At 39.7% G+C, this 24,988-nt stretch overlaps 1 protein-coding gene across 3 annotated transcripts in view; it reads left to right on the top strand.

Moving 5' to 3' along the window:
* PARP1 (poly(ADP-ribose) polymerase 1) overlaps window positions 1-24,988 on the top strand; it is a 46,739-nt gene that overhangs the window by 19,164 nt on the left and 2,587 nt on the right. For all 3 annotated transcript variants that reach the window (XM_074222823.1, XM_074222826.1, XM_074222824.1), the window contains exons 6-21: window positions 13-129; window positions 2,988-3,164; window positions 6,875-7,019; window positions 8,398-8,538; window positions 10,297-10,536; window positions 11,398-11,466; window positions 11,968-12,100; window positions 13,755-13,950; window positions 14,416-14,544; window positions 16,812-16,895; window positions 19,225-19,347; window positions 20,286-20,414; window positions 21,924-22,022; window positions 22,755-22,907; window positions 23,550-23,677; window positions 24,351-24,412. In XM_074222823.1, the coding sequence (XP_074078924.1) occupies window positions 13-129; window positions 2,988-3,164; window positions 6,875-7,019; window positions 8,398-8,538; window positions 10,297-10,536; window positions 11,398-11,466; window positions 11,968-12,100; window positions 13,755-13,950; window positions 14,416-14,544; window positions 16,812-16,895; window positions 19,225-19,347; window positions 20,286-20,414; window positions 21,924-22,022; window positions 22,755-22,907; window positions 23,550-23,677; window positions 24,351-24,412 (2,125 nt within the window). The remainder of the gene's footprint in view (window positions 1-12; window positions 130-2,987; window positions 3,165-6,874; window positions 7,020-8,397; window positions 8,539-10,296; window positions 10,537-11,397; window positions 11,467-11,967; window positions 12,101-13,754; window positions 13,951-14,415; window positions 14,545-16,811; window positions 16,896-19,224; window positions 19,348-20,285; window positions 20,415-21,923; window positions 22,023-22,754; window positions 22,908-23,549; window positions 23,678-24,350; window positions 24,413-24,988) is intronic.

The following is a 24,988-nucleotide window of genomic DNA, read 5'->3' as shown; positions in this document are numbered from 1 at the left end:
TCTCTTCTACAGATACAAACGGAGCTCATCTGGAGCATCAAAGATGAACTGAAGAAAGTCTGTTCTACCAATGACCTAAAAGAGCTGCTAATAGCCAACAAGCAGGAAGTGCCTTCTGGTGACTCTGCAGTAAGTAGGCAGCAGGGGGATGGGGTGGGGGGTGATTTTTACATGATTTTGAGATTAGGTCTCCTCTTACCCCAGCTCAAAGTGCAGCCATTCTTCACCAATTCAGGCCTAATACTGATTATCATGAAAGCTTTGGCTGCATTGGTTCTCTACTCCTACCCTTTCTGTGGGCTCTGGGTGCTTGCTGATCCCCATCAAACCTCAGTTCTGCTTCAGCTCAGAGCTCCTTAGCCTCCCCAGTAAAGCTGGTACCCTGCCCTTAGGCTCCTTTCTAATTGATACCTTTATTCACTTTTCAACACAAGCATTTGTTGAGTCCAGACATTCCACTAGGGATTGGAACATAAAATTAAACTCCCTGGAGTAAGGAGTTTAGAGTCTACCTTTGTTGAAATCTACGTGTTATCACCCAACTTTGTATTGGATTCTTTTCATTGATTTTTTTTTTAAGCACTATGACTCAGCTATCTGCACTAGTGATGTCAGACTGAAATAGAAAGGAATCACTTGTGTATTGATTTAGAAAATATAAATGAACATCATCTATATTTAATTGTATCTTTATTTTGTTACGTTTCCCAATTGCATTTTCAACTAGTTTGGGAGTTTTGCTGGCTGACTAGGTGTGACACCCCTGATCTATACCATAGAATATCTTAAAAGTTCCCAAGTTGGACTGAGAATGAAGCTGCTATTCTTACTCAGGGTATCTCAGAGAAATATAGCGGGGTCTAGTTCTTGTCTTTTTTTTTTTTTATTTTGAGTTTTACAATTTCCCCCCTAATCTTGCTTCCTTTCCTCCCCCCCCCCCCCCACTCCCCACAGAAGGCAGTCTGTTAGTCTGTTTGTTTCCATGGTATACATCGATCCAAGTTGAATGTGATGAGAATGTGTTGAGAGAGAAATCATATCCTTAATGCAGAAAAATAAAGTATAAGAGATAGCAAAATTACATAATAAGAGAATGGTGGGGGTTTTTTTCCCTAAATTAAGGCTAATAGTCTTTGGTCTTTGTTTAAACTCCACAGTTCTTTCTCTGGATACAGCCCAGAATTGTCCCTGATTGTTGCACTGATGGAATGGGCAAGTCCATCAAGGTTGATCATCACTCCCATGTTGCTGTTAGGTTGTACAGTGTTTTTCTGGTTCTGCTCATCTCACTCAGCATCAGTTCATGCAAATCCCTCCGGGCTTCCCTGAGATCCTGTCCCTCCTGGTTTCTAATAGAACAATAGTGTTCCATGACATACATATACCACAGTTTGCCAAGCCATTCTCCAATTGAAGGACATTCATTTAATTTCCATTTCTTTGCCACCACAAACAGGGCTGCTATGACTACTTTTGTACAAGTGATGTTTTTGCCCTTTTTCATCATCTCTTCAGGGTATAGACCCAGTAGTGGTATTACTGAATCAAAGGGTAGTCACATTTTTGTTGCCCTTTGGGCATAATTCCAAATTTCTCTCCAGAAAGGTTGGATGAGTTCACATCTCCACCAACAATGTGTTAGAGTCTCAGATTTCCCACATCACTTCGAATGTTGATTGTTGTCCTTTCTCATCATATTGGTCTGTCTGAGAGGTGTGAGGTAGTACCATTTTTTATCTTAACAAACCACTTTGACCTTCAGAAATGTTACTCGGGGTTCTTCATGCACTTGTGTAGGAGTTAAGGACAGAATTGCATATATATAGCATTGCCCTTTCACAAAATAGAACCTGACCCTATGTTTTCATTTGCTGTGGGAATAAGGTAGTACCAGCAATGTATTCAGTGATTTGATACTTTGGCAAGATCCCACTAACAGACCTCTCTGTTACTTACTAAAGCAATTTAAGGGACTGTACCTAAGTACCCCAAAACTTGACTAATGGAAGAATCAGAAAATATCAATGCTAGATGAATATGTGGTGATGCATGTGTATACATAAGAATCCATAATATATATCAATATTTGGATAGAAGGACCACATCTGTGGCTGTTTGTTCTTTCCTCTTTCCCTGCACTTTACTCACAATGATCACTCTATTCAAGTCCTTAATCACCTGTTGGGCGGGAGCCTCCTAATTGGCTTTCCCCATCAGTGGGATTTTTCTGGAAGAGCAGGTGACTCCCTCTGCTCAACAAATTCCAATGACTCTCTGTTGCCTCTAGAATCAAAGAGAGACTGGACTCGGGTTCAGCCTTTAAAACAAGTGTGTCCAGCCCGTGACCTGTGCATGAAGCATTATTATATTCATTGACAATGTGGGTTACATTATAGTCATTAGTAAATATTAAATTCTCTCTGCAATCCTTGACAAGGTTTTGTTGGGTGATGCGACCCAGAAGAACTAAAAGGTTGGACAGACATACTTTAAAGCCTTTCAGAATACGGTCCCAATCTTTCTTTCCTACTTTATTCGATGTTATTCTCCCTCCTACACTAGTCCATGCAAACTCTTCCCACTTGTTTTCTTTTTCCCTGACCTGCTCCTGTTTGGAATACATTCCCCATTCAACTGTATCACTTAGGATCCCATGGTTACTTTAAAACTCAGTTGAAGCTTCGCTTTCTCTATGAAGCCTCTTCTGGTTCCCTCAGCCTTTGGTGCCCTTGTAAAAAGTATACATTGTGTTAATTTGGTATGTTTGTGTTTATGTGGTGTCTCCCCATAAAATAGAAGTTCCTTGAGGCAGAGACTGTTTCCTTTTTTGTCTTAGATCCTTAATGCTTATTATTAAAAGGTACATAATAAATACTTATTGTCAGATTTTTCCAACTCAAGACTAGACAAGTGGTTTTTTTTTCCTAAATTCTCAACTCCTTCATAGTTCTCTGATGTGTTTGGGTTCCATTTTTTTTTTCCTGAAGATATTGGACAGAGTAGCTGACGGAATGGCTTTTGGAGCTCTGCTTCCCTGTGAGGAGTGCAAGGGACAGTTTGTCTTCAAGAGTGATGCATACTATTGCACTGGAGACATCACTGCCTGGACCAAGTGTGTTGCCAAGACCCAGACTCCCACCCGGAAGGAGTGGGTCATCCCCAAAGTAAGTGGGCAAACTTAGCATTTGAAGGTTGGATTTGGTCTATTGGAGAGGACTGTCAGGTGTTGGTATTGAGGCCACCACACAGATTCAAAGTGTCTTCTGTGTGAGCAATCATGACTCTCTTCTTAAAAACAAAATGGGTCATTTTTTACATCACCTTTATTTCCAGTATATCCCTCCCCTGGCTTTTCCTAGAATAAGTCATAGAGAAAAAAATCAATTCAGCAAAACTAACCTCATATCCACCACATCTGATACTACAGAGTGTGCTCCCCAATGTCTTAATGTCATTTTAAACTTCAGTAGTCTCCTATCTCTTCAAAGAAGGGAAGAATTGGTCTTTTTGTATTCAGGAGCCAAGCTTAGGTAACAATTTTTCAATCTTTTAAAACTGGTAAAGCTATTTTCCACAAGCTTTCCAGCTAAATGAATCCCAGACTCATTTTTGTAGAATCCTAAAATTCTCCTTGACTCTGTATGAAACATTTTGTGTTTGCCTCCAAAACCTTTCTTTAAGAATATTTAAGTGCCTTTTGTTGTCATTCAGCCACATTCAACTCTTCATGATTCTGTGAGCCAATTGTCTCTAGGATTTTCTTGGCAAAGATTCTGGAGTAGTTTGTCATTTCCTTCTCCAGTTTTTATGCAGGCATGGATTGAGTGACTTGTCCAGGGTCATCCAGCTAGTAAGGGTCTGAGGTCAGATTTGAACTCTGATCTTCATGTCTTCAAGCCCAGTGCTCTATTCACTGTGCCGTCTAGCTGCTCCCATTTAAATTGTGTAGTCTTACTTATAATGTAGGCTAAACTGCGGTGATTAAAAAGTAAAGAAAAAAAATTTTAAATTTAGTAGAACTAGTAGAAAATTTACTTAACTCCTGAATGTTTAGAAACCACCCATTTTTTTCTTTTCCTTTTGTTTTTTAGTTGGCAAGCATTTATTTTCTTTCCTCATATCTTCTACCCTTATTGGGGAGTAAAATAGGGAGAGAAAAAACAAAACCCTACTTAAAAATATGAATAGTCAAGCGAAACAGATTGCCTTGTGGCCCTATATCTATCTCATTCTGCATCTTGAGTTCTTCATCTGTGTTTAGTAGTGTTCGTCATCACTCCTCTATAACAAAAAATTAATATTCTGCATTGCCTGTTTCGTATCTTTTTTTTATTTTTTATTTATTTAAGGCAATGGGGTTAAGTGTCTTGCCTAAATTCACACAGCTATTAAGTGTCTGAAGTTCAATTTGAACTCAGGTCCTTCTGAATCCAGGGTCAATGTTCTACCCACTGCACCTAGCTGCCCTGATGGTTTCATATCTACCAGGAAAAAAAGAGATATACCCCAATTGCCATAGTTCCTCTACTCTTCCTCCATGCCCACTCCCCCCACCACAGCCAGTATTACTCTGTCACAGCACAATTTTATGTAACAATTATAGGAACCAGGAAAATATCAAAATATGTAAAAATGCAGGTTAAGTTGATTGTCATTGCAGAATTGTTAAGTAATCACCCTCCCATTTCTCTTGGACTGTGAGAGAGCAATTAGAGAGAATCTCTTCTGTGTTGAAGGTTGGATATTATTTTAACAATTTCCCTAAGAAAAAAATTTCAAATCTTGACTACCAATCACCAGCCTTTTCCTGGGGCATTCATTTCCTTAGAGACTGGAAAGGGCTTTAGAAAAAATATTATTTCTTAATAACATTACTAAATTACAGTAATAATAATAATATTACTAAAAAAGAAGGTTTTAAAGATGCTTCTACATCTAGAATCATGGTTGGTTACTGTTGATCAGAGTTCTGGTTTGTATTCATTCACATGATAGCATAAAAATTTATTCTTCAGGTTTTGTTCACTCAGCGCCATTTCATACAAAGTTATTTCTTATGGCACAGTAGTGTTCTATTATATTTCCATACCATAATTTATTCAGCTATTCTCAGTTGATGGACATCCCTTTTGTTTCTGTTGTATTTCCTTTACAAAAAAGAGCTGCTCTAAATATTTAGGCATATATGCATCCTTTTCCTCTTTCTGTTCCACTCATTTTAGTGACTTTTGGGGGCATGGTTCCAAGCTGTTTTGCGGAATGACTGGACCAATTTACAGCTCTGCCAGCACTGCATTAATGTGCCTGTTTTCTAATAACTCCTCCAGTATTTGTCATAGAAACTAACAATTTGAAATATGGCAGACAAGGCTACTGTCTCTTTCAATTGACATATGAATGAAAGGAGTAGCTAATGCTCAGCACACTGTCTGGAATATCATCAACTCTGTAATACATGTTTATTGAGTTAATGTCCAGGATGATGAAATCAAAATTCAAAAAGAAAATTATGAAACTTAGGGGTCTATGTAAAGTCTTAAATTTGAGTTTAAAAATGATAGTACAAGTGCAGGAATGGAGAGGTGACTTAACAATTCACACCAAGAAAACTTGTGTTAATGTAGTAAATTCAGACAATGCTTTTTCATTTAATCCGTACAGCTTCTTGAGAGAGGTCCTGAAGACGTTATTATCCCTGTTCTGGTTTAGTTAAAGTGACTTTCCTATGATGATCTCTTTATATAAATTTTAGGTTAGTTGTCATTCTACATTAATAGTGTTTCATCACTGGAAATCCATGGATCTGGAGCAGCAGTAACAACGATAAAAAATAAGATTCTTTAAAATCCTTCCCTGTAGTAAAGTGCAATGACTCACTGGAAGGGATGATCTTGAGCTCCCTAATAGAACCTACCACATGTCTCACTGGAGTAGCAACACTGGGAAGATGCCTCACCAGAAGAGTGCTGAACAGTTGACCACTGTGGCTTGCAAAGACTAGTTAAAGGTGCAGAGAGTTTATGTCTTTTGATGAGAGGACACATACAAAGATAAAATTTTGGAGCTTTAGGATATATAATATGTTATGTACCATTCAATACATAATATATTAGTAAGTTCTTGAGCTAGGCAGTGCAGTGGATCCAGTGCTGGACTTGGAGTCCAGAAGATTTGTCTTCCTGAGTTCAAATCCTGTCTCAAACACCTGCTTGTGTGACCCTAGATAAGTCACTATACTCTGTTTGCCTTAGTTTCCTCACATGTCAAAGGAATTAGAGGAGGAAATGTTAAACTGCTCCAGTGTCTATGCCAAGAAAACCCCAAATGGCATCACAAAGAGTCTTGATGCAACTGAAATGCCAAACAACAACAAAAAATAAGTGCTTAGGGAGGTGACAGTTCCTCCTGTACTCTGAGTTGGTCAGACCACATTGTATTGATTTCTGGGCACCACATTTTAAGATATAAACCCAAGAAAAGTCACTTAGATGGAGACCTCCAAACATGTCACGTGACCAGAGCCAGAACTAGGTGGTATCTACCTAGGGTACCAAAGGTCACCAGAAGGTGTCAGGCAAGATTTGAATTCAGCTTCTCTGACACTATAACCCTTTGCACGATTCTGCCCCCATCACTGTTCTGTAAAATTGATTACGGTTTTTTTCTAAACAAAGACTACTTTTTTAAATTTAAAGACTACAGTAATAATTTTGTGAAATAAGTTTGCTCATCAAATTTTGCTGTTCTTTGTTGCTCTCCAAAGTGAAAGTCCACAGAAAAAAGACTTTCAAACATCAACAAAAGCTGTTTTCTCTGTGTGCTAAGGTTTTCAGGGTGCTGTGCTGGTTTCTGATCTTAAACTTTTGTCCCATAGGAATTTCGAGAAATCTCATACCTCAAAAAATTTAAGTGCAAAAAACAGGATCGAGTGTTCCCCCCAGAAGCTAATGCCCCACCTTCAAAACCACTCCCCTCATCAGTGGCCACCCCTCCCACTGTGAACTGCTCAGCTCCATCAGGTAAGTGGCTAGGTATCTGGGAGGGTAGGGTCTTCTTGTGACTCCTGTTTAACCCAACCTGGGTTTGACAATCTACAAATTCCTTTATTGCTTTTTCCTAAACTAAAGTGGGTTGAGGGGGGGAAGCTGTCTAAAAGATTTATATTGACCAAAGTAAAGGGGGTCTTAATCACCTTTGACTTGGTTAATAGAAACTTTGTTCTTCTAGGACCTCTCTGTTATAGAGGCCTTTCTGCTGCTGCTTCTCTGCCTACCCACCCCCTTTCCAAGAAGTATCAGAAGCCATGCAAGTGTCTTCTATTGTCATTCAGATAGTTTCATGAGGGCAGGAACTTTGATTGTTCTTCTCTCGGCATCCTGCACATGGACTAGTACATATGAGGTGTATAATCAATCTGTTGAATAGTTGTTAGATTCTATAGAACCTGTGGTGCCTCCTGAGGCCTTTGACTTTCATAGTTTTGATTCCCAAGGTGCCTCTGACTGTCTTACCTTGGTCTTTTCCTCAAGGACAGTCTTCTGGTCCCCAGGAAATCTTTTGGGAGAAGGAAAAGCTGTCAAGGCCAAGTTAGTTATTCATTGGCAATGATTAGAAGACAAATCTAGGTCTCAGAGACACACAAACACATGTGGGTGGGTCATTTGGAGGCAGTTCTTCTTAGATTAATAGCCACTTTGTCTTCTGGCTGCTCAGGGTTTGTCTTTGGTTGATTAGAGCACAGTGTTACTGGAGTTTACCAGTAACCAGTTACCAGATCTGTGTGGTCTGGTTCTGTCTCCATAGTAAGATTATTTTTTAAAGTTCTTTTCAAATTGTATTCACTCTACAAGTGCCAACTGCTCTTATTTTTACCATCTTCCTCGCCCTGGAGACCAGTGTTGCCAATCTAGAAGTTCCTAATCTCTCTTTAACAAGACACAACTCTGCCAGTCTGTACCACATCTCCCTTCATCCTCCTGCTATACCTCTGTCCTGTGTAATTTCTATCCCTTCTCACCACCACCCCTGCCTACATCAGGTAGCAGAACCTGAAAGCCCCGTGGCTCCTCTCTGGCCCTTTCCCATGTTTCTGCTTACTTCTCAGAGCTCAGATTCCTTAAACAGGCAGGCTCTGTTTTCTTACTGTGTCTCAGCTCTTGAACTTTTCCTTCTTGGGCAGTATAGCATCTTTATTTCCCAGATTCTTAGCTGATGAAGGGTTCTGTTAATGGACTGCACAAAGCTGGGTTGGTTCTTTTTTTTTAAAGGTGTCCTGGGGCTCTAACCACCCAAGTTTGTTGTGAGATTCTCCCCTCTTTCCAAGGTGTCTGATTTCTCTCCCATCCCCCCATCATGGTTGTCATCTCTGCTTAATAGTCTTATTTCTTTCCATTATAGACAAGCCATTGTCCAGCATGAAGATTCTGACTCTGGGAAAGCTCTCTAAAAACAAGGATGAAGTGAAAGCCACAATAGAAGAACTTGGGGGAAAACTGACAGGGACAGCCAACAAAGCTTCTTTCTGCATCAGTACCAAAAGTGAGTTTGTGTGAATGAACTTGTTTTTAGAGCCCATGGAACCCTGGACTTGAGAAGGGACAGCTTTTACCACAGCATTGTGTGTTATTGAATACCTTTCTAGACCACTCAGGGCTGGAATCTGCAGAAAAAAGTGATCCATAGCCCTGCTTTTAGAGAACAAGTGAAGACTAGGATACATGAAGCAAATACCCCACAGAATTGAAGTTTCCTGACTAGAAGAATCTGCTACCTCCTCACTTTATCCCCTTGAAATGGTTCCTCTTAATGTTTCACCTAAAGAATAGAACTGTAATGAGTGAGCCCAGGTGAATGGAGACCCACAGGTTAGGATGCAGAAAGGAAAACTTATGGCTGGTGTTCATACGTGTCATTCCCTGGGTGTGCTGTTATTGACAGCTGGCCTGGCGGTGGATCCTTGTGAGTGAATTTGCTATTTCTTGACCTTAAATATTTAATAAAGAGTTGTTTGTTTCTTTTCCCCAGATGCAGGCCATATGGGAAGTCAGGCTATGTGTACTTTACTTACTACCTTGTCCAAAGAATTGCATTATCTCAAGTTTGAACTTAAAGAATACAGTATGACTTTAAAATGCCAATTTTGTATGAATAGATAAAGGGTCAAGTCACAGTGTGATGGGAGGGGAGAAAGAAGGGATGTACTTCAGGTGTAAGCAAGAGCACAGGATTTTGATCTTTTCAGATGTGGATATAGACTCAGAAAATGGATAGGTGAAAAATTGCAAATCTAAATCTCCAAACCTCTCCTTCAGGGGATTGTTTTGCCTCTTTTGTTTTGAGATGGCAGAGAACAGATAAGAGCTGGAAGAGGATAAAGTAGCATAATTTATTCACTAACCTGTCATTCCTAATATTCCAGGGGATTAATGAAGGAGAGCCAGCTTTTCCGTCTGTCCCAGTTCTCACTCTCTGGGGACCTCTGTAGTAGGGGTCTCTCTTTGGTGTTCTCATGAAGCCTTTCAGTCCTGTTTTGAGGGTCTTTTTGATTTTTTTTAATGTAAATAAAACTGCTTTTTAAGTACATCAAATACAATCCTTAAGATTACAAAGGAAATCAATTATATTAAAATATAGTTAAACTATTTTTTAAAATAAGTTCATGGACCCTAATTTAATAGTATGTGTTGAATTTTTGTTTAAATTTGTTAAATGCTTAGGACATATTATAGAATCAAATGTAAAACTGGAAGTGAACTCAGGCTGTCCTATTAAATTCTCATTTTATAGATGATGAAACTGAGGCCTTGAGATGTCAAGTGATTGTCCAAGGTCTTACATTATTATTCATTTTTTAGTGTATGTGTCTCATCTCTTAGGAGGAGGGACTGTTTTATTTTTTTTTCTCCATTTACAGTGCCTCATATGATATCTTGCCCAGAGTTGGGTGTTCCAGTGAATACTTTATGATGCAAAGTGAAGTTGTTAAAGTAGAAAGATAGTTTTAAGTGTTACTATAGTTACAATAGTATTGAAAGAAAGGAAAGGAGCATAGGCAGGAGAAAGGGATTGAGGGGAAAAAAAAGATCCAAGAACCACCCCCATCATTGTACAATTTCCTAACTGAGCCCTAGGGAGATTAGGACTTGTCTAAGGCCACACAGGTAGCAAACGTCAGTGGCAGGATTTGAAACCTGGTCCTCAGATTCCAATATCCGTGCCCTTTCCTTGGAGTAATGTACCTTTGTCAGATATGGTTTTGAATTTTGATCTGAACTAGCTCCTCCTCCATTTGAACAGAGGAGGTTGAGAAGATGAATAAGAAGATGGAAGAAGTTAAAGAAGCCAATGTGCGCGTTGTATCAGAGGATTTCCTCCAAGATATCTCTACTTCTGGCAAGAGCCTCCAGGAACTGCTCTCCCTGCACACCTTGTCCTCTTGGGGTGCTGAAGTGAAACAAGAGCCTGTTGAAGTAAAGCCAGGAGGGAAGTCAGGTGTCTCTTCCAAGAAGAGCAAGGGTCAAGTCAAGGAGGAGGAAGGTGAGTTCAGAGAAAGATTTCCTCAGGGTCCTACCCCAGCACTGGCTTCACTAGACTTTTTTTAAAGCAATGGGGTTAAGAGTGACTTGCCCAAGGTCACACAGCTAGGCAATTATTAAATTTCTGAGACCAGATTTGAACTTAGGTTCTCCTGACTCCAGGGCTGGTGTTCTGTCCACCGTGCTACCTAGCTGTCTTCTGCTCGACTCTTCTACTGTCTAGTGACATGGTGACTGTCCTGATCTATTAGCTTCTCCATTTATGCACTTAATTGTAGGATTTTCTTAGTCTTGGCTTAGTGTCACCCAGCCCATCACATAATTTTGAGTTGGAAGTTCCTTAGCAGCTATACATTCCCCCATATCAGAAAGGTATTCCCACTCCAATATACCCAACAGGTGGTTGACCAGCCTCTTTAACTCCAAGGAATAAGAATTCACCACCACTTTGGGATAGCTCTCATTGTCAAAAAGGGGGGACATCAGGTCTGAATCTGCCTCTATGTCATATACGTTCTCTGGCCATTGCTCCTGATTCTGTCCTTTCGGGGCAAATAGGGCAAGCCTGAAGTTTGTTGTCTCTCCTCCCCCCCCCCCCCCCCCCAATCCATCTTTCCTCCAGCCTTTTCCTGTCCACTGCCTTCTACCAATCTGAACAACAGGATCCAGTCTTCTTCTCCAACTTAACTGCCCCCTCTGGACACTTAACTGCCCTCCTCTTCAGCTTATCCACATCCTTCTCAGGAATTTATTTTCTTGTCACTGAGATTGCAGCTAATTTTTAATAAGGTCAAGGAAGGTTCAGGCACTAATCTTTTCCTAAAGGAGCCCCTTACTCAATACCTTTCTGTCTCCTTTTCAGGGACCAACAAATCAGAAAAGAAAATGAAATTAACACTTAAAGGTGGAGCAGCTGTGGATCCTGATTCTGGTGAGCAAACTTAGAGGGCCTGGAAGGATTCTTAAAGAGTTTTGATGCGAGTATTTGAAGAAGGGAAGAACGAATAAGATTGTCTGAGATATAGGTACTCTTGTGAATATGTAGTTATCTAACATTGGCTTTGCTTTCCTCCTTCCATCCCTTAGGATTAAGCCCATAGGATAGAGTGAATTGTAAATTGGTGTAATTGGATTTAGTTAGCATCCCAGAATTCACCCTTTTCCCTTTCTTGGAGTATATCCTTCATCCTGAATGGTAAAGGAGAAGTTTAGTATAGTTGAAAAAAGTTCTTAAGCCCAAAGGATCTGGGTTCTGATTATAGTTCTTCCATTTTTAGTAGTTGCTCTTTGGGTTTCCATTTTGTGTCCTTATCTATAAATGTGGGCGAAGGCTGGACCAGATAATAAATGCCCTCAGAGTTTCCAGTCAGTTCCAAATCTATCATTATTTCAAAAACAGCTTCCAGAATTAGTGCTTTGTCTCTCTGATCAGGGCTCGAGGACTCAGCTCATGTACTTGAAAAAAATGGAAAAATCTTCAGTGCCACCCTTGGCCTTGTGGACATTGTTAAAGGTACCAACTCATATTACAAGCTGCAGCTACTGGAGGATGATCGAGAAATCAGGTAAGTTGACAAGACTGAGCAGTTTTTGGAGTTGTTGGGTTCTGTGAGTGGTTTACAGAAAAAGTTGGAAGTGTTACCAGAATCCACAGTCCTCCTACAGTGTCCCCCAGGAGGTGGTCATCTAGCCTCCAGGGAAAGGAAATCTACTCAGAGTGGGGCAATTCTTACACTGGGAAACATTTTCTTCTATCAAGCCTAAATGTTCTTCTCAAAAAGATCTGTTCTGTGTTCCTAGTTTTACCCTTGTGCCCAAGGAGAACAAATAGTATTCCTTTTCTTCATTCCTTCAAAAACTTGCAGACATCTATTATTTCCTTCCTATCTCTCCCTCATACCCCTTCCTCTCCCCACCCCCTCCCTCGTTTCTCTTTCTCTCCTCTCTGTATCTCTTCCTTGCCCTTTCCCTCTCATCTCCCACCCCTCAGTTTTTCTGGCTAAACATCTATCCTTCCTTCAGCTTGTCCATACCTTCTTATCCTGTGGAGCTGTTGTTCAAGAGTCCTCCAGAGAAGATTTGCACAGCATTTCTGAAAACCTTCTACATATTTTAATATTAATTACATAGGGCTATCCATTTCATAAAAATAGCCAGCATTTATGTACACTGAAGGCTGGCAAAGCCTTTGCTTTATAAGTATTAACTTCATTTCATCCGTGCATTAACCCTGAAAAGAGGCTTGCTTTTATTATCCCTATTTTACAAATGTAAAAACTGAGGAAACAGTAGTTAAATGATGTATCTAAGGTACCACAGCTAGTAAGAATTCAAGGCCAGATTTGAGTCCAGGAATTCCTGACTCTGGGCCCAGTTCTTTGTCCACTGTGGTACCTCTCACTATAGACTGACCCACTTCCTTTCCTAATCTTGCATTATTTAGGTGATTTCTTCTATGATCTGTGGCTGATATGCCACAACTTGTTATACCCACTTTATTTTCTTTATATTCTGGGTCACTGGAGATTAGTCTTTGAATTTCCAGCACCAGAAAAATGTTAATGTTAAAATGATGGACTTGCCCAGCCTGATATGTTGCCTAGTTCAGACTTGAGTCCAGATTTTCCGACTCCAAAACTAATCTTCCACACCACCTCCATGAATGATTTCTATAATCAAAATAACCCATTCTTAAGAGATTAAGAAACTCCATGGACCAAAAAACAGAGTTGACTAGTTTCAAGGCTAACTGGAAGGGGACAGGAGTAAATTTGTCTCAGGTTGGAGGTTTAGCTTTTGCTTGATTGTTTGGAAGGAGGGAATAAAGGGTTTGGCAGATAGTGGAGACAAAAAGAGGTGGGAGGTGTTGGGGTGGGGGGGGGGTGGAGAGAGAGAGAGAGAGGTGTAACAGGGACTACACAAGCTTCTTGGGATGGGCTTTGTGGAGAGAGTGACATTTTTTACGAGTTCTTAGATACCTCACATAAATGGAAATATAAACTTCCTTGTACTTGCTAAAGGCAGACAGCCAATGCTAAACATTGCTGACCTTGGAGAGAGCATTTTACAAGGAGTAAAGGACTTGCGAATTTTCCTAAACTTTTAATTGTCCTTGGGTTTTTTTATTGTTCCTGCCCCCAGTAGAACTATATGCAACTAAATTCAGACTTTTGACTTATGCTTTTATTCTCCCCCCCCCCCCCCCCATCCTCCTTCTAGATACTGGATATTTAGATCTTGGGGCCGAGTGGGCACTGTGATCGGCAGCAATAAACTAGAACAGATGTCATCCAGGGAAGATGCTATTGATCATTTTTTGAAGTTATACGAGGAGAAAACGGGAAATTCCTGGCATTCCAGCAACTTCACTAAATATCCCAAGAAATTCTACCCCCTAGAAATTGACTATGGGCAGGTAATGATCTAATATCCTTCCATCAGAAGTAGTGTGTCCTCCCTAGAGCTAGGGAAGCAAGGTCTTTGCTTTAAAATTTTATAGGAAGAGACTTGAGAAAGCTGAGATAAGAATATAATCCAATCTGCTTTAATAAATCATTGGAGAGCCTGACATCCCTAAACAAAGTGAGTAGTGAAGCATGGTTTCAGACCCCACTCACTTTACAAATTAGAAGAAAGCAACTTCCCTGTTCTAGGCCAGATAGAGAACTAAGGAATCCATCCGCCAGATTCCCTGAAGTAACTGTGAGTCAAATTTAAATTAAATGTTGGTCGTTGGTCCACAAGACCTTAAAAATGCTTTGTTCTCTCTTATTTTCCAAAAAGAGAATAGAAAAATCTTAAATTGATGTTTTAGGTCTCCCCCTTCAGAGAGTGCCCGGATCATTGATTTTATTTCCTGCTTCCTCCACCCCTCCTCCAGGATGAAGAGGCCGTAAAGAAGCTGACTGTTAGTGCTGGCACCAAGTCCAAACTCCCCAAACCAGTTCAGAATCTCATCAAGATGATCTTTGATGTGGAGAGCATGAAAAAGGCCATGGTGGAATTTGAGGTTGTTGCATAAAGTTAACTTTGATCATTGTTGACAGTGTAGAATGGCAAGAGGGGTTGCAGAGGGTAGTGGATAGAAGACAGACCTTTACTTGGATTCAAGGCCTGCCTCTTCTCCTTAATAGTCACTTCCTTTCCTGGTATATGAGGTAATTCTAACACTATAAGGAGAGGTTTTTGGATTCAAGGCCTGCCTCTTCTCCTTAATAGTCACTTCCTTTCCTGGTATATGAGGTAATTCTAACACTATAAGGAGAGGTTTCAGTGAAGTTGGTGAACTCATCTGAAAGTTACCTCAAGACTTAAATCACACAGGGACGGCTAGGTGGTGCAGTGGATAAAGCACCAGTCCTGGAGTCAGGAGTACCTGGGTTCAAATCTGGTCTCAGACACTTAATAATTACCTAGCTGTGTGGCCTTGGGCAAGCCACTTAACCCCATTTGCCTTGCAAAAAAAACCTAAAAAAAAAAAAAGACTGAGATCACAGGCCAGGCTCAATCTGTATTAGTGATTGCTAGTTATTTCTTAGCTTGCCTTCATTTAAGGACTGTTAACTATGAGTCCTTTGTCCGTAGAGGCAAATCACAGAGGGCAATTTTAAAATGAAACTATATTCATGATAAATGGGTTTTTTTAAATTAAAGATTCTATTTATTTTGAGTTTTACAATTTTCCCCCACCCCCCACAGAAAGCAATTTGTCAGTCTCTACATTGTTCATTGTTTCCATGCTGTACATTGATCCAAATTGAGTGTGATGAGAGAGAAAAATGATAAATGTTTTAAACTTCTTGGACACACACCTAACTTGCTCAGTCTCTTTCTTCCTTTTTTATTTTCTCCTCTCTCTTCCACCTACTTTCTTTCCTTGTCCCCTCCCACCCTTTTTTCCTTTCCCTATTTTCTTTCTTTCACCTATAAAAAATTATACTTTTCTGTGGCTCCAGTTTGTATGGAGGAAGTGTTTAGTGTATTTGCTATTAAAGAAAATCACTGTTTTAAATTACAGGTTAGATGAACTTTGAGAATAACCAGTCACATTTATTCCCTTCCGCTTCAAAAAAAAATTTACAATTTAGGTCACTTTCTTTAATGATATATATATCTTCCTGGCACATTGTGATCTGATTTGTATATCATCATTTTGATACTGGAATTTACAAGATGGACTTGAAAGTATCCCTTTGTTGAAGGAATTGTTTTCTTCCTGGATCCCACTTTTTCTTCTTAATAGAAATAGGAAGAAGTCTGCCCTTGCTTCAAGGTAGAAACTAAACAACATCTCTGTTCTGCTTATGAGGGATACCCAAGCATCCTGGGCTTCTCATTGAAAGAATAACACTGCCAGTGGCAAATTCGGCCTGTTTGGCTTTCATCTTTAAGAGATGTCACAAGGTTGTGTAACTTTACATCATCTCTGGTCCTCACTTGTAAAATTAGTTTCCTCACCTATCAAATTAGAATGTAATAATATCTACATTACATCTGCATCTAAGGTCCCTTCAGACTCTTTAAATTCTCTGATTATACCTCTTACTTTGTAGTTATAATCTTGAACTCTAAAATGGATTTGAAACTGTACCATATAGGAGCTAATCCTTTTATCCTTGACCATGATTTGAGATCTCCCCTTTATGCTGATAAAGATGAAAGTGAATGTACCTAAACTTCTGACAAGAGAATCACAGATTCAAGTTACAGAATGAAGCATACGTTTTTAGACCTGACCAGTATGGGAATTTGCTTTTCTTGATAGAGCAAGAAAAAACAGTGATTTTGTTTTCCTTTCCTTTGGAGAGGAGGTAGAGATAAGAGCATGGTTAAATAATTGCTTGTTAAGTTCAGAGGGGGATTAATTTTAAAAAAATAAAACCTTAATACCAGGTTTCTTCCAGAGGCATTGAGGAGCCACAATTTGGTTGGCTATAGATTTATGATTTGATGAAAATGATTCTCTGGCCTTTTCTGTTCATGATAACTTCTTGTAGACAACCTGGAGACTTTTACTTAGATTCCAAAGCAAATGTTGAACAGCAATGTCCCTTTTTATAAAAGACTTAGGACTAGTTCTGATGAGTTGACACATTTCATTTGTGGTCATATTCTTTGTTTCTGGTATTAAACATATCAAACATATGAGTCTTAGTATCTGTCTTTTTACTCCAAATGGAAATTCAACTCAACAAGATGTGTCACTTAAGAGTTATTAGTATAATTCAATAGCATCTTAGGAAAACCCTCTTCTAAAGCAATATATCTTTTTAACAGATTGACCTTCAAAAGATGCCATTGGGAAAGCTGAGCAAGAGGCAGATCCAGACTGCATATTCAATCCTCAGCGAGGTCCAGCAGGTAAGCATGAAGCAACCCCATCACATACCACCATACTCTCTCTCTACCCTTTTCATTCACCTCCACTTCTCCAAAACATAGGAAGTGTTTTATTAGTCATGTAAGGCTTCTTTTGAGTCAAATCCTTAGGCTTCAATTTGGGGCAAGACAGGAGAAGTAAAGAATATAGACTTTTATTTAAGTCAAAAACTTTCTGAAGATTTTCATTTTCCCAGACCATAAATATATTAGTTTTTTGCATAGAATGTCCTTTTAAAAGCCACCATAAAGGACCTTCCATCATAGTCTTGACCTTAGAGTTAGCCAGTTCCACTGTGCCTTTGTCTTCACTCTTGGGATTCCTTTTTCCCATGTCTTGCTACTGTTGACACCCTGCTCATCTTCAGCCTTGGATCACTTAACATCCACCTTTTCTATTGAGTGTCCTGTGCTATTGAATACCATTGGAGGGCATCATGTAACCATGCCAACTGGATCAATTACAAATTTATGTTAGCTACTCTTAGCTGAGCTCTCACAGCTACTCAGAAACCCTTTTTTGTTCTCTATTGATTCCTAAATAGTTCAAGAGCTTTTCTCTCCTCACTCCACTTTAGCCTCCCTTAGCTTAGGTTTTTACCTTCTCCTTTACTGAGAAAATGGCTACCATCCATTATGTATTCCTCCTGTTCTACTTCTTAAATTTTCCAAATAATTTCCTCATATTCACTCATTCTTTTCTCCTTTGTGGAGCCTCTGAGGAAAAGATGTCCTTTCTTGTCAAGACCAACTGATGATCTTGCCTCTTAGACATATCCCTCTTTCAGACTTCCCTGTTTCTGTTAAGGCAAAACCACATTCTAGTTTGTAACCATAGTCTCCTTGATTCATTCCTCACATCTCATCTACCCTTCCCAACTCAGGCCATCATCACCCCTGCTCTCCTAATAATGCTAGTCTCTCTCCCCTCCCCTATCCATCTTCAATACAGCCTAAATAATATATCCTTAAAACATAGGTCTCCCTGCTCCATAAACATTGTCATTCCCCTTTGCTGTTAAAATAAATAGAATCTTCTGAGCTTAGTTAGCATTTAAGCCCCTTCAGTCTTGACTTTCACCTACTTTTCCACTTAACTAAATATTACCCTGCTTTCATGCTCTCTGCATTCAGCCAAACTAGCTTCTTTATGATTTTGACATTCCCCCTCCCACCTCTGTATTCACACAAGCTGTCTCCAGACTCTCCCATCCCACCCCCCACCCCCCCATCCTCCACTCCTTATCTCTCTGAATCCTTGCTTTCCTTCAAAGATCAATTTCAAATCTCCCGAGTCCATAGTGCTCTCTTCTTTAAAAATTACCTTGTGTTTAGATATGTGTGTGCATTTTTATTTGTTCCAGAAGAGTAGAAGCTCATTGAGGACAGGGATGGACTGTCGGTTTGTTTTTGGTTTTTGGGTGTTTTGTCACCGCAGTGCCTTGTTAGTATTTTATAATAGGTGGCTGCTAAATTGAGCTGAACTAAAGGTGGCAAATACAGCTTACTGTTCAGTTACAAACTCTTCTACTCGGGGGCTTGCTGTGAAGCCCACATCCAGCTTTTAACTGCAGAGGGAAAATGATCATGCTTCTTTTGGTATATGCAGCCCTAGGAAAGTGCAGGAAGGTTAGACTTGGTCACCCCCGGGGAAATGATTCCCAGCAAGTGGAGTGTTCAGACTGGAGAGAGAGCTGCTTCCTTGCCAGGGCAGGAAATTGGGAATGGAGGACTAGGTCCTGGAGACTTGGCTTTGCCTAGAGTCACTGCCCACTCCCTTGCAGGTTCATTGAACCTTGACCTTCCTTTGACTGCCAGGGGATCTCTCCCTTGTAATCCAGCTTTTATTTATTTAACAAGACTCATTGAACACCTTAGTACACATTCCACCAAGCATCATTGAGTTGCAAGTGAAATATAAGATAACTTGCTATAGATAACCAGTTTTCCTGGCAGAAAATATGAGCGGGGATTGAATAAAAATTATTTAAAATGTACCTTCTGAGTATGTAAGAAGTGAATTTGGGTATCAATCAACTTTTATAAGAAATTGTCCAGTTCTCCATATTCACTAAAATTATAGGAAACTCATTTCTTGAGTACTATTTAAAAAGAAAAGTACACATAACACAGTAACATAAAATGTGGAAAATAGTTTCTCCATGGTAGTTCCCATAATTATCATCCCCTCCATGTAGACCTGTCTGGGATATCCTTCCAAACAAGGAGGTAGAGAAATGAGGGGTGGAGGGTGCTTAAAAATCAGCTCCCTTCCCCTTTCTCATTCTTAACCATGTGTCTTCTTCTGCAGGTGGTATCCCAGGGTGGCAATGACTCTCAGATTCTGGACCTTTCCAATCGCTTCTACACCCTGATCCCCCATGACTTTGGAATGAAGAAGCCTCCACTCCTCAACAACATTGATTGTGTACAAGTAAGGAAGAGAATTCCTAGGCAGACAAGCTGGAGAACACTGCCTGTGCCTAGACCTTTGAGACCCTCCTCCTCTACCTCCTACACTCATCATCTCTTCTCAAGTATTGGTGCAGTTACATCTTAATCCTTAGATAAATGTTTTCTGATTTAGGATGGAGATACTTATTGCTACATCAGACTCCACTCACTCATAAAAGAAAGAATTGGCTGAAGGGAGAGTTAAACTTGTCTTGCTCTCTTGCTTTCCAAGGCTGTTTTTCCAAACAGCAGAATATCTTAGGTATAGAGTAAATCAGACCCCCTGGAAACCAGAAGTCGGAATGTTTCCTCCATCTCCTTAGTCCAGTAATAATGTGGAAAGCATTGTCTCCAAGTTGACTGCTAGCCAATCCACAAGCATTTATTAAGCTTCTGTGTCCAGCCTCTGAGCAAAGCCTTGAGAGTCTCTGTGTGCTAGGAATTACGAGGAACTTGTTTCAATAACCTTGTAATTCAGTCCCTTCACCATTCAGGGGTTCCTTGTTAACTCTACCTTCATCAGATTCAGGTGCCAGGGCTTTCCCTTCTGTATGTTCTATATGAATTGTTTATATACCTGTATATACAGTACCTGCTGTCTCTCTCCCCTTTAGACTGTAAGCCCATGGAGAGTAAGAACTGACTTTGCCTTCTTTGTATCCTCAGCAGTTAGCACCAGAGTGGGCACATAGTTAATACTTGTTGACAGACTTGATAAACCAGAATTAGTCCCATATAACAAAAAGACCCCCTTTTTTCATTTTTTAAGTTTTTGCTCTTCCCCATCAAATACCATCTCTCTGCTCATGGCATAATGAGTTTTCCCCACAGGTCAAGGTTAGACCCTTTAAGTTAGCCTCTCTACTGATCAAGATTTGGGTGGAAACTCAGCATCTGATCCATTTTTTGATTCAACAGGCCAAAGTTGAGATGCTGGACAACCTACTGGACATTGAGGTAGCCTATAGTTTACTCCGTGGTGGATCTGAAGATGGCAGCAAGGATCCTATTGATGTCAACTATGAAAAGCTTAAAACTGATATTAAGGTAACAGCTAAACCTTTATTTTGCTAAAAGGACTGAACATTTGATTATATTATAGCCTAGACTATCTCAGCAGTTGAAAAATAGGTTCTCTTTACAAATTCAACTCCCAAGCCTTGGGCTTAACCTTTAGAGTAACCTGGAGTCCAGATCCAAGAATAGATTTCATGGAGCTTAGCATTTCTTTTAATTTTTTTATTTAATAAAAACATTATTTTGAGAAGGGATCCTGATTTAGAGGAATTTTTAAGGCAAATTTTAAATTCAAGGAAACGTTTTATTTTATTTGGTCCAGAATAAGTCTTGTCCTTTTTTTTGCAATCTGGTCTCCCTAATTCACCCAGGCTGTAACTGAAGTAGATACTTAGGGGAGATATTACTGATTATTAGGAGTTAGTTGCCTCCTTCTAACCTGGGTTGACTCACCCCCTCTTTAGACAATCTCCAGCCTCTATTCTTTGGACTGAATTTTTTTTGTGGACATGCAACTGATTTAATCTATTTCAGCTCAGAACTCTATAACTTTTTTTCCATTTTAAATTTATTTATTTTGAGTTTTACAGTTTTTCCCCAATCTCATTTCCCATCCCCCACAGAACTTGGTCTGTTAGTTTTTACTTTCTTTCCATGGTATACATTGATCTAAGTTGAATGTGATTAGAGAGAAATCATATTCTTAAAGGTGGAAAAAGTATAAGAGATAGCAAAATTACATAATAAGATAACTTTTTTTTTTAAATTAAAGGTAGCAGTCTTTGGTCTTTGTTCAAACTCCACAATTCTTTCTTTGGATACAGATGGTATTCTCCATCACAGATTGTGGATTAACTTTTAAAAGACATACCTGTTTCTGATTTCAAGAGCTCTGTCAAAAATGTTATCCTTAGAAATCTTGTGATTCTTGCATCACTTCAGATAGCAGTTATAGCAAATCTGCCAGGTGATAAGATTATTTCTTTGAAAAATAAAATGGCAGATATAGTGGATCTTAAAAGTGATGTGTGATTCAGCCCTAGCTGGGACAGCTACTAAGCTAGAAAGACCATTGGCCCCGGAGTCAATCCATATCTTTCATACTTATGATCTTTGGTGATATTGGGCACATCACTAAAGTTCTTCAGTATCTACATCTGAAAATAAGGGAATTGGATTAGATGGGTTCCAAGTTCCCTTCCAGTTCTTCCTTTGGGATCATTTTGAGCTCATTTCTGACCTTTCTTCCAATCCAAACTTGGGGTACTTGCCCCAAGTACCATCACTTGTGCATTATCCTTCTTGTCCCTGTATTGAAATAGAGTCCTACCCATTTCACGGGAGTCTTCTAAAAGGAATGATAGGGTGATGGTATTACATCCTGTCACAGATGGGACTAGAACCTAGCAGGCTGAACTCCCTAGTCAGTGTCTGTGCCCTGGCACACCACCCTATAAACTGGCCTATCGCCTAGGAAGTACTGTTCTGAGCATCTTTTGATTGTGGGTTCCTTCCCTTTATTCTTTGACTCTCTTCCAGGTGGTTGATCAGAATTCAGAAGAAGCTGACATTATCAGACAATATGTGAAGAATACACATGCTACGACTCATAATGCCTACGACTTGGAGATTATTGATGTAAGAGACCATCCTGCTTCCTTCTCCCTTACCCAGACCTAGGGTGGGACAGAATAGTATATTATATCTAAAAACAGTTTTTAAGAATTGACCCATCTTTCAGCTGAACGGAAATTAGATTTGTTTGAAAGCACTCTTCTTTCTTTAATTTTCCTTTTGCTCAAATTAAAAATTTAGGCACCCTATTCTTACAACCAAGAAAGTCAAAAAGCTAGAGCAATATTTCTTTAACACTACTTTTTCTCTTTATTTTTCTATCCTTGATTATGGGGGATAGTTCTCTGAATAAAGAAGTGAGTGGGGAGAGTTATTTCTGGAAATAAAATGATAAATTTTTGCAATGTTAATTTAATGAATAACATCACAGATGAACAACCAGCTCTGGCAATTCAATAAGTAACTGGATTAACAAGTCTATTCAAAGAAAACTGAAAGTTTAGAAAGTAACAGTACAAATAGTAGAATACTGAAAACCATTTTAGACAATTTAGACCTCATGCCTTTTAAAAAAGACTTCCAGAGGAGAAATTCAACAGCTTCGTGCCCAGGAAATAGATCTTTCCGTGATTCTCCAAAATTTGTGTTTTGCTTTGAATTTGAGAAAAAGGCAAGCAAAGAGAACTTTCTTTGCTTGGAAGTATCCGTCTCCTAAAAGGGTATTTCATTCCTTAAGCAGTAAGTGACCAGCCTGGAGATGTTATTCTTCTGTCTTTCATTGATTATTGCTTTTAGATCTTCAAGATTGTGCGTGAAGGAGAAAGCCAGCGCTACAAACCCTTCAAGCAACTTCATAACCGGCGGCTGCTATGGCACGGATCCAGAGCCACCAACTTTGCTGGGATACTGTCTCAGGGTCTTCGAATTGCCCCACCTGAAGCCCCTGTGGTATGATGGGATATGGGAAGTTGCATGCTGCTGCATTTTTCTCCATAGGCAGCTTCAAATGAACAATTGAGGTGTTTCTCTCTAGTGAGAGAGAGACGAAAGGAATCTGTTGGAAAGAAAACTCAAGTAGTTGACTCAGAGTGGGAGGGAATAGATGTGAATGAGGCATACCTCTTCCTACCTCTTTGCACTCCCATCTACCCTTGAAACTAATAGGTGTTTATTTAGCCTTTGCTGGGACACTTCCAGTGAAAAGATCATCTGTTAACAGGGCATCTTATTCAATTTATAACAAGTTTTAATAATTTTTCCTACTTAACATTGAACCAAAATCAGTCTTCCACTGGTTCCTAATGCTGCCTCTGGAATGATATAAAATTAATTCAATCCTTTTTCTATCCAAAAATCCTTTAAATTTATTTAACACTTTTATGATTTACAAAGCATTTTCCTCACTATCCTGTGAGGTGAATAATACAAATAAATAAAAAAATGTTATATCATTGGCCTGCAATCAATTCTGTATTTAGAAGCTTTCAACTTATCTATGATTTGCTTTTGTTGCATCATTTGTGTTCCATATAGTACCTTATTATTCCCATAGTAGTCTCTCAGATCTTTGTTTTGTTTCCAACCCTGTAGACTGGCTACATGTTTGGTAAAGGAATCTATTTTGCTGACATGGTTTCCAAGAGTGCCAATTACTGCCACACATCTCAGGGAGACCCAATAGGATTGATCCTCCTGGGAGAAGTTGCCCTTGGAAACATGTAAGTAACTTTGATTTGGGGGCCATTGAGACTTAATAGGCTTATAGTTGGAAGAAAAGCCCTTTTAGATTGCTATCCTAGGTAGAGACCATGGAGATTTCCTATCCTTTATTCCAAACTGCAGAATCTTTCATAACAAATAGCTGCATAAATTACTTAAGTAGGGATGTCCCATATAAGCCAAAAGACAGTCCCTGCCCTCAAAACGTTTTCGATCTGATGGTAAAGAGAACATGGAGGAGAGCTGGAAAACTAGGGGTGAAGAGATGGCAGAAATTTGGGGAGGCTTGGCTCCTGGCCAGGTTGAGTAGAAACTTCTTGAGGGTAAGGGGTCTTTTTTCATGTTTTTGCTTCCCCTGCTCCTAGCACAGTGCCTGGGATGCTTAATCAATGCTTATTTATTAAAATAGGCAAGGGGGGCAGGAAATAAAGTGTTTTCTGTCTAGAGTTCCAAAGTAGTTTCCCCATTTTGAACAAACTGACCACATTGTTCTCTTACTCGGTTAAAGGTTCTTGAGATAGGCTGTCCCGAGAGTCTTGAGCAGCTTTAAGCTCTTCAAAGTCTGAAAGCTGCTCTAAGACTTTGGGAACCACTGAAGTCCTTATCTTTGGTGCACCATGATTCCGAAGAGTGAGGTTGATAGGTACTTTTTCTGTATGTTCTCTTGCATAGGTATGAACTGAAGCATGCATCCCACATCAGCAAGTTACCCAAGGGCAAACACAGTGTCAAAGGTAATATTTCATGGGCTGGTGCCTTGCACTGAGGTGCCACCCACAAGGGCTTTTTTCTTACCAGGGAGGCCAAATCTTCTTGCTGGGTGTTCCATTGCTCAAGGACAAGTAGCTCTCAGAGTTATTGAAATCTCTGTGCCTGGGTGAAGAACAGTCAGTCACCTTTACATGTTCTAGTGGAAGAATTCTAGATTTGTGGCCAGAAGACCTGAATTCAAATCCTTGCCCCATCTCCGAGTCAGTTTCAGCTGTAAAAATTACATGATGTATGGGAGAGAGGGGCTGGCTCCTTAAATTCAGGAAGTCCTGGGTTCAAAAAATCTGGCCCATATTGGTTAAGGGAAAGACCCTGGGCAAGTCACTTAATCACTGAATATGCCCAAAGTTTCAGGACCATATCTCACATTAGTGCGAGGGAGTTTCCATGTGAGGATTTCTCCACTATAATGAAATCACAGACCCCAGTTAAAGATAATAATTGCTTTGCCTCATAGGGTGATAGGAAGAGTATGTCTAAATCTTTAAATATTATAGAAGTGTTAGGTATGGTTACCTCCATGGTGCTGGAGAAAGTGA

Source organism: Macrotis lagotis, chromosome 2, assembly GCF_037893015.1.
Source record: "Macrotis lagotis isolate mMagLag1 chromosome 2, bilby.v1.9.chrom.fasta, whole genome shotgun sequence".
NCBI classification, from domain to species: domain Eukaryota; kingdom Metazoa; phylum Chordata; class Mammalia; order Peramelemorphia; family Peramelidae; genus Macrotis; species Macrotis lagotis.
This window is presented reverse-complemented; position numbering and strand designations above follow the sequence as displayed.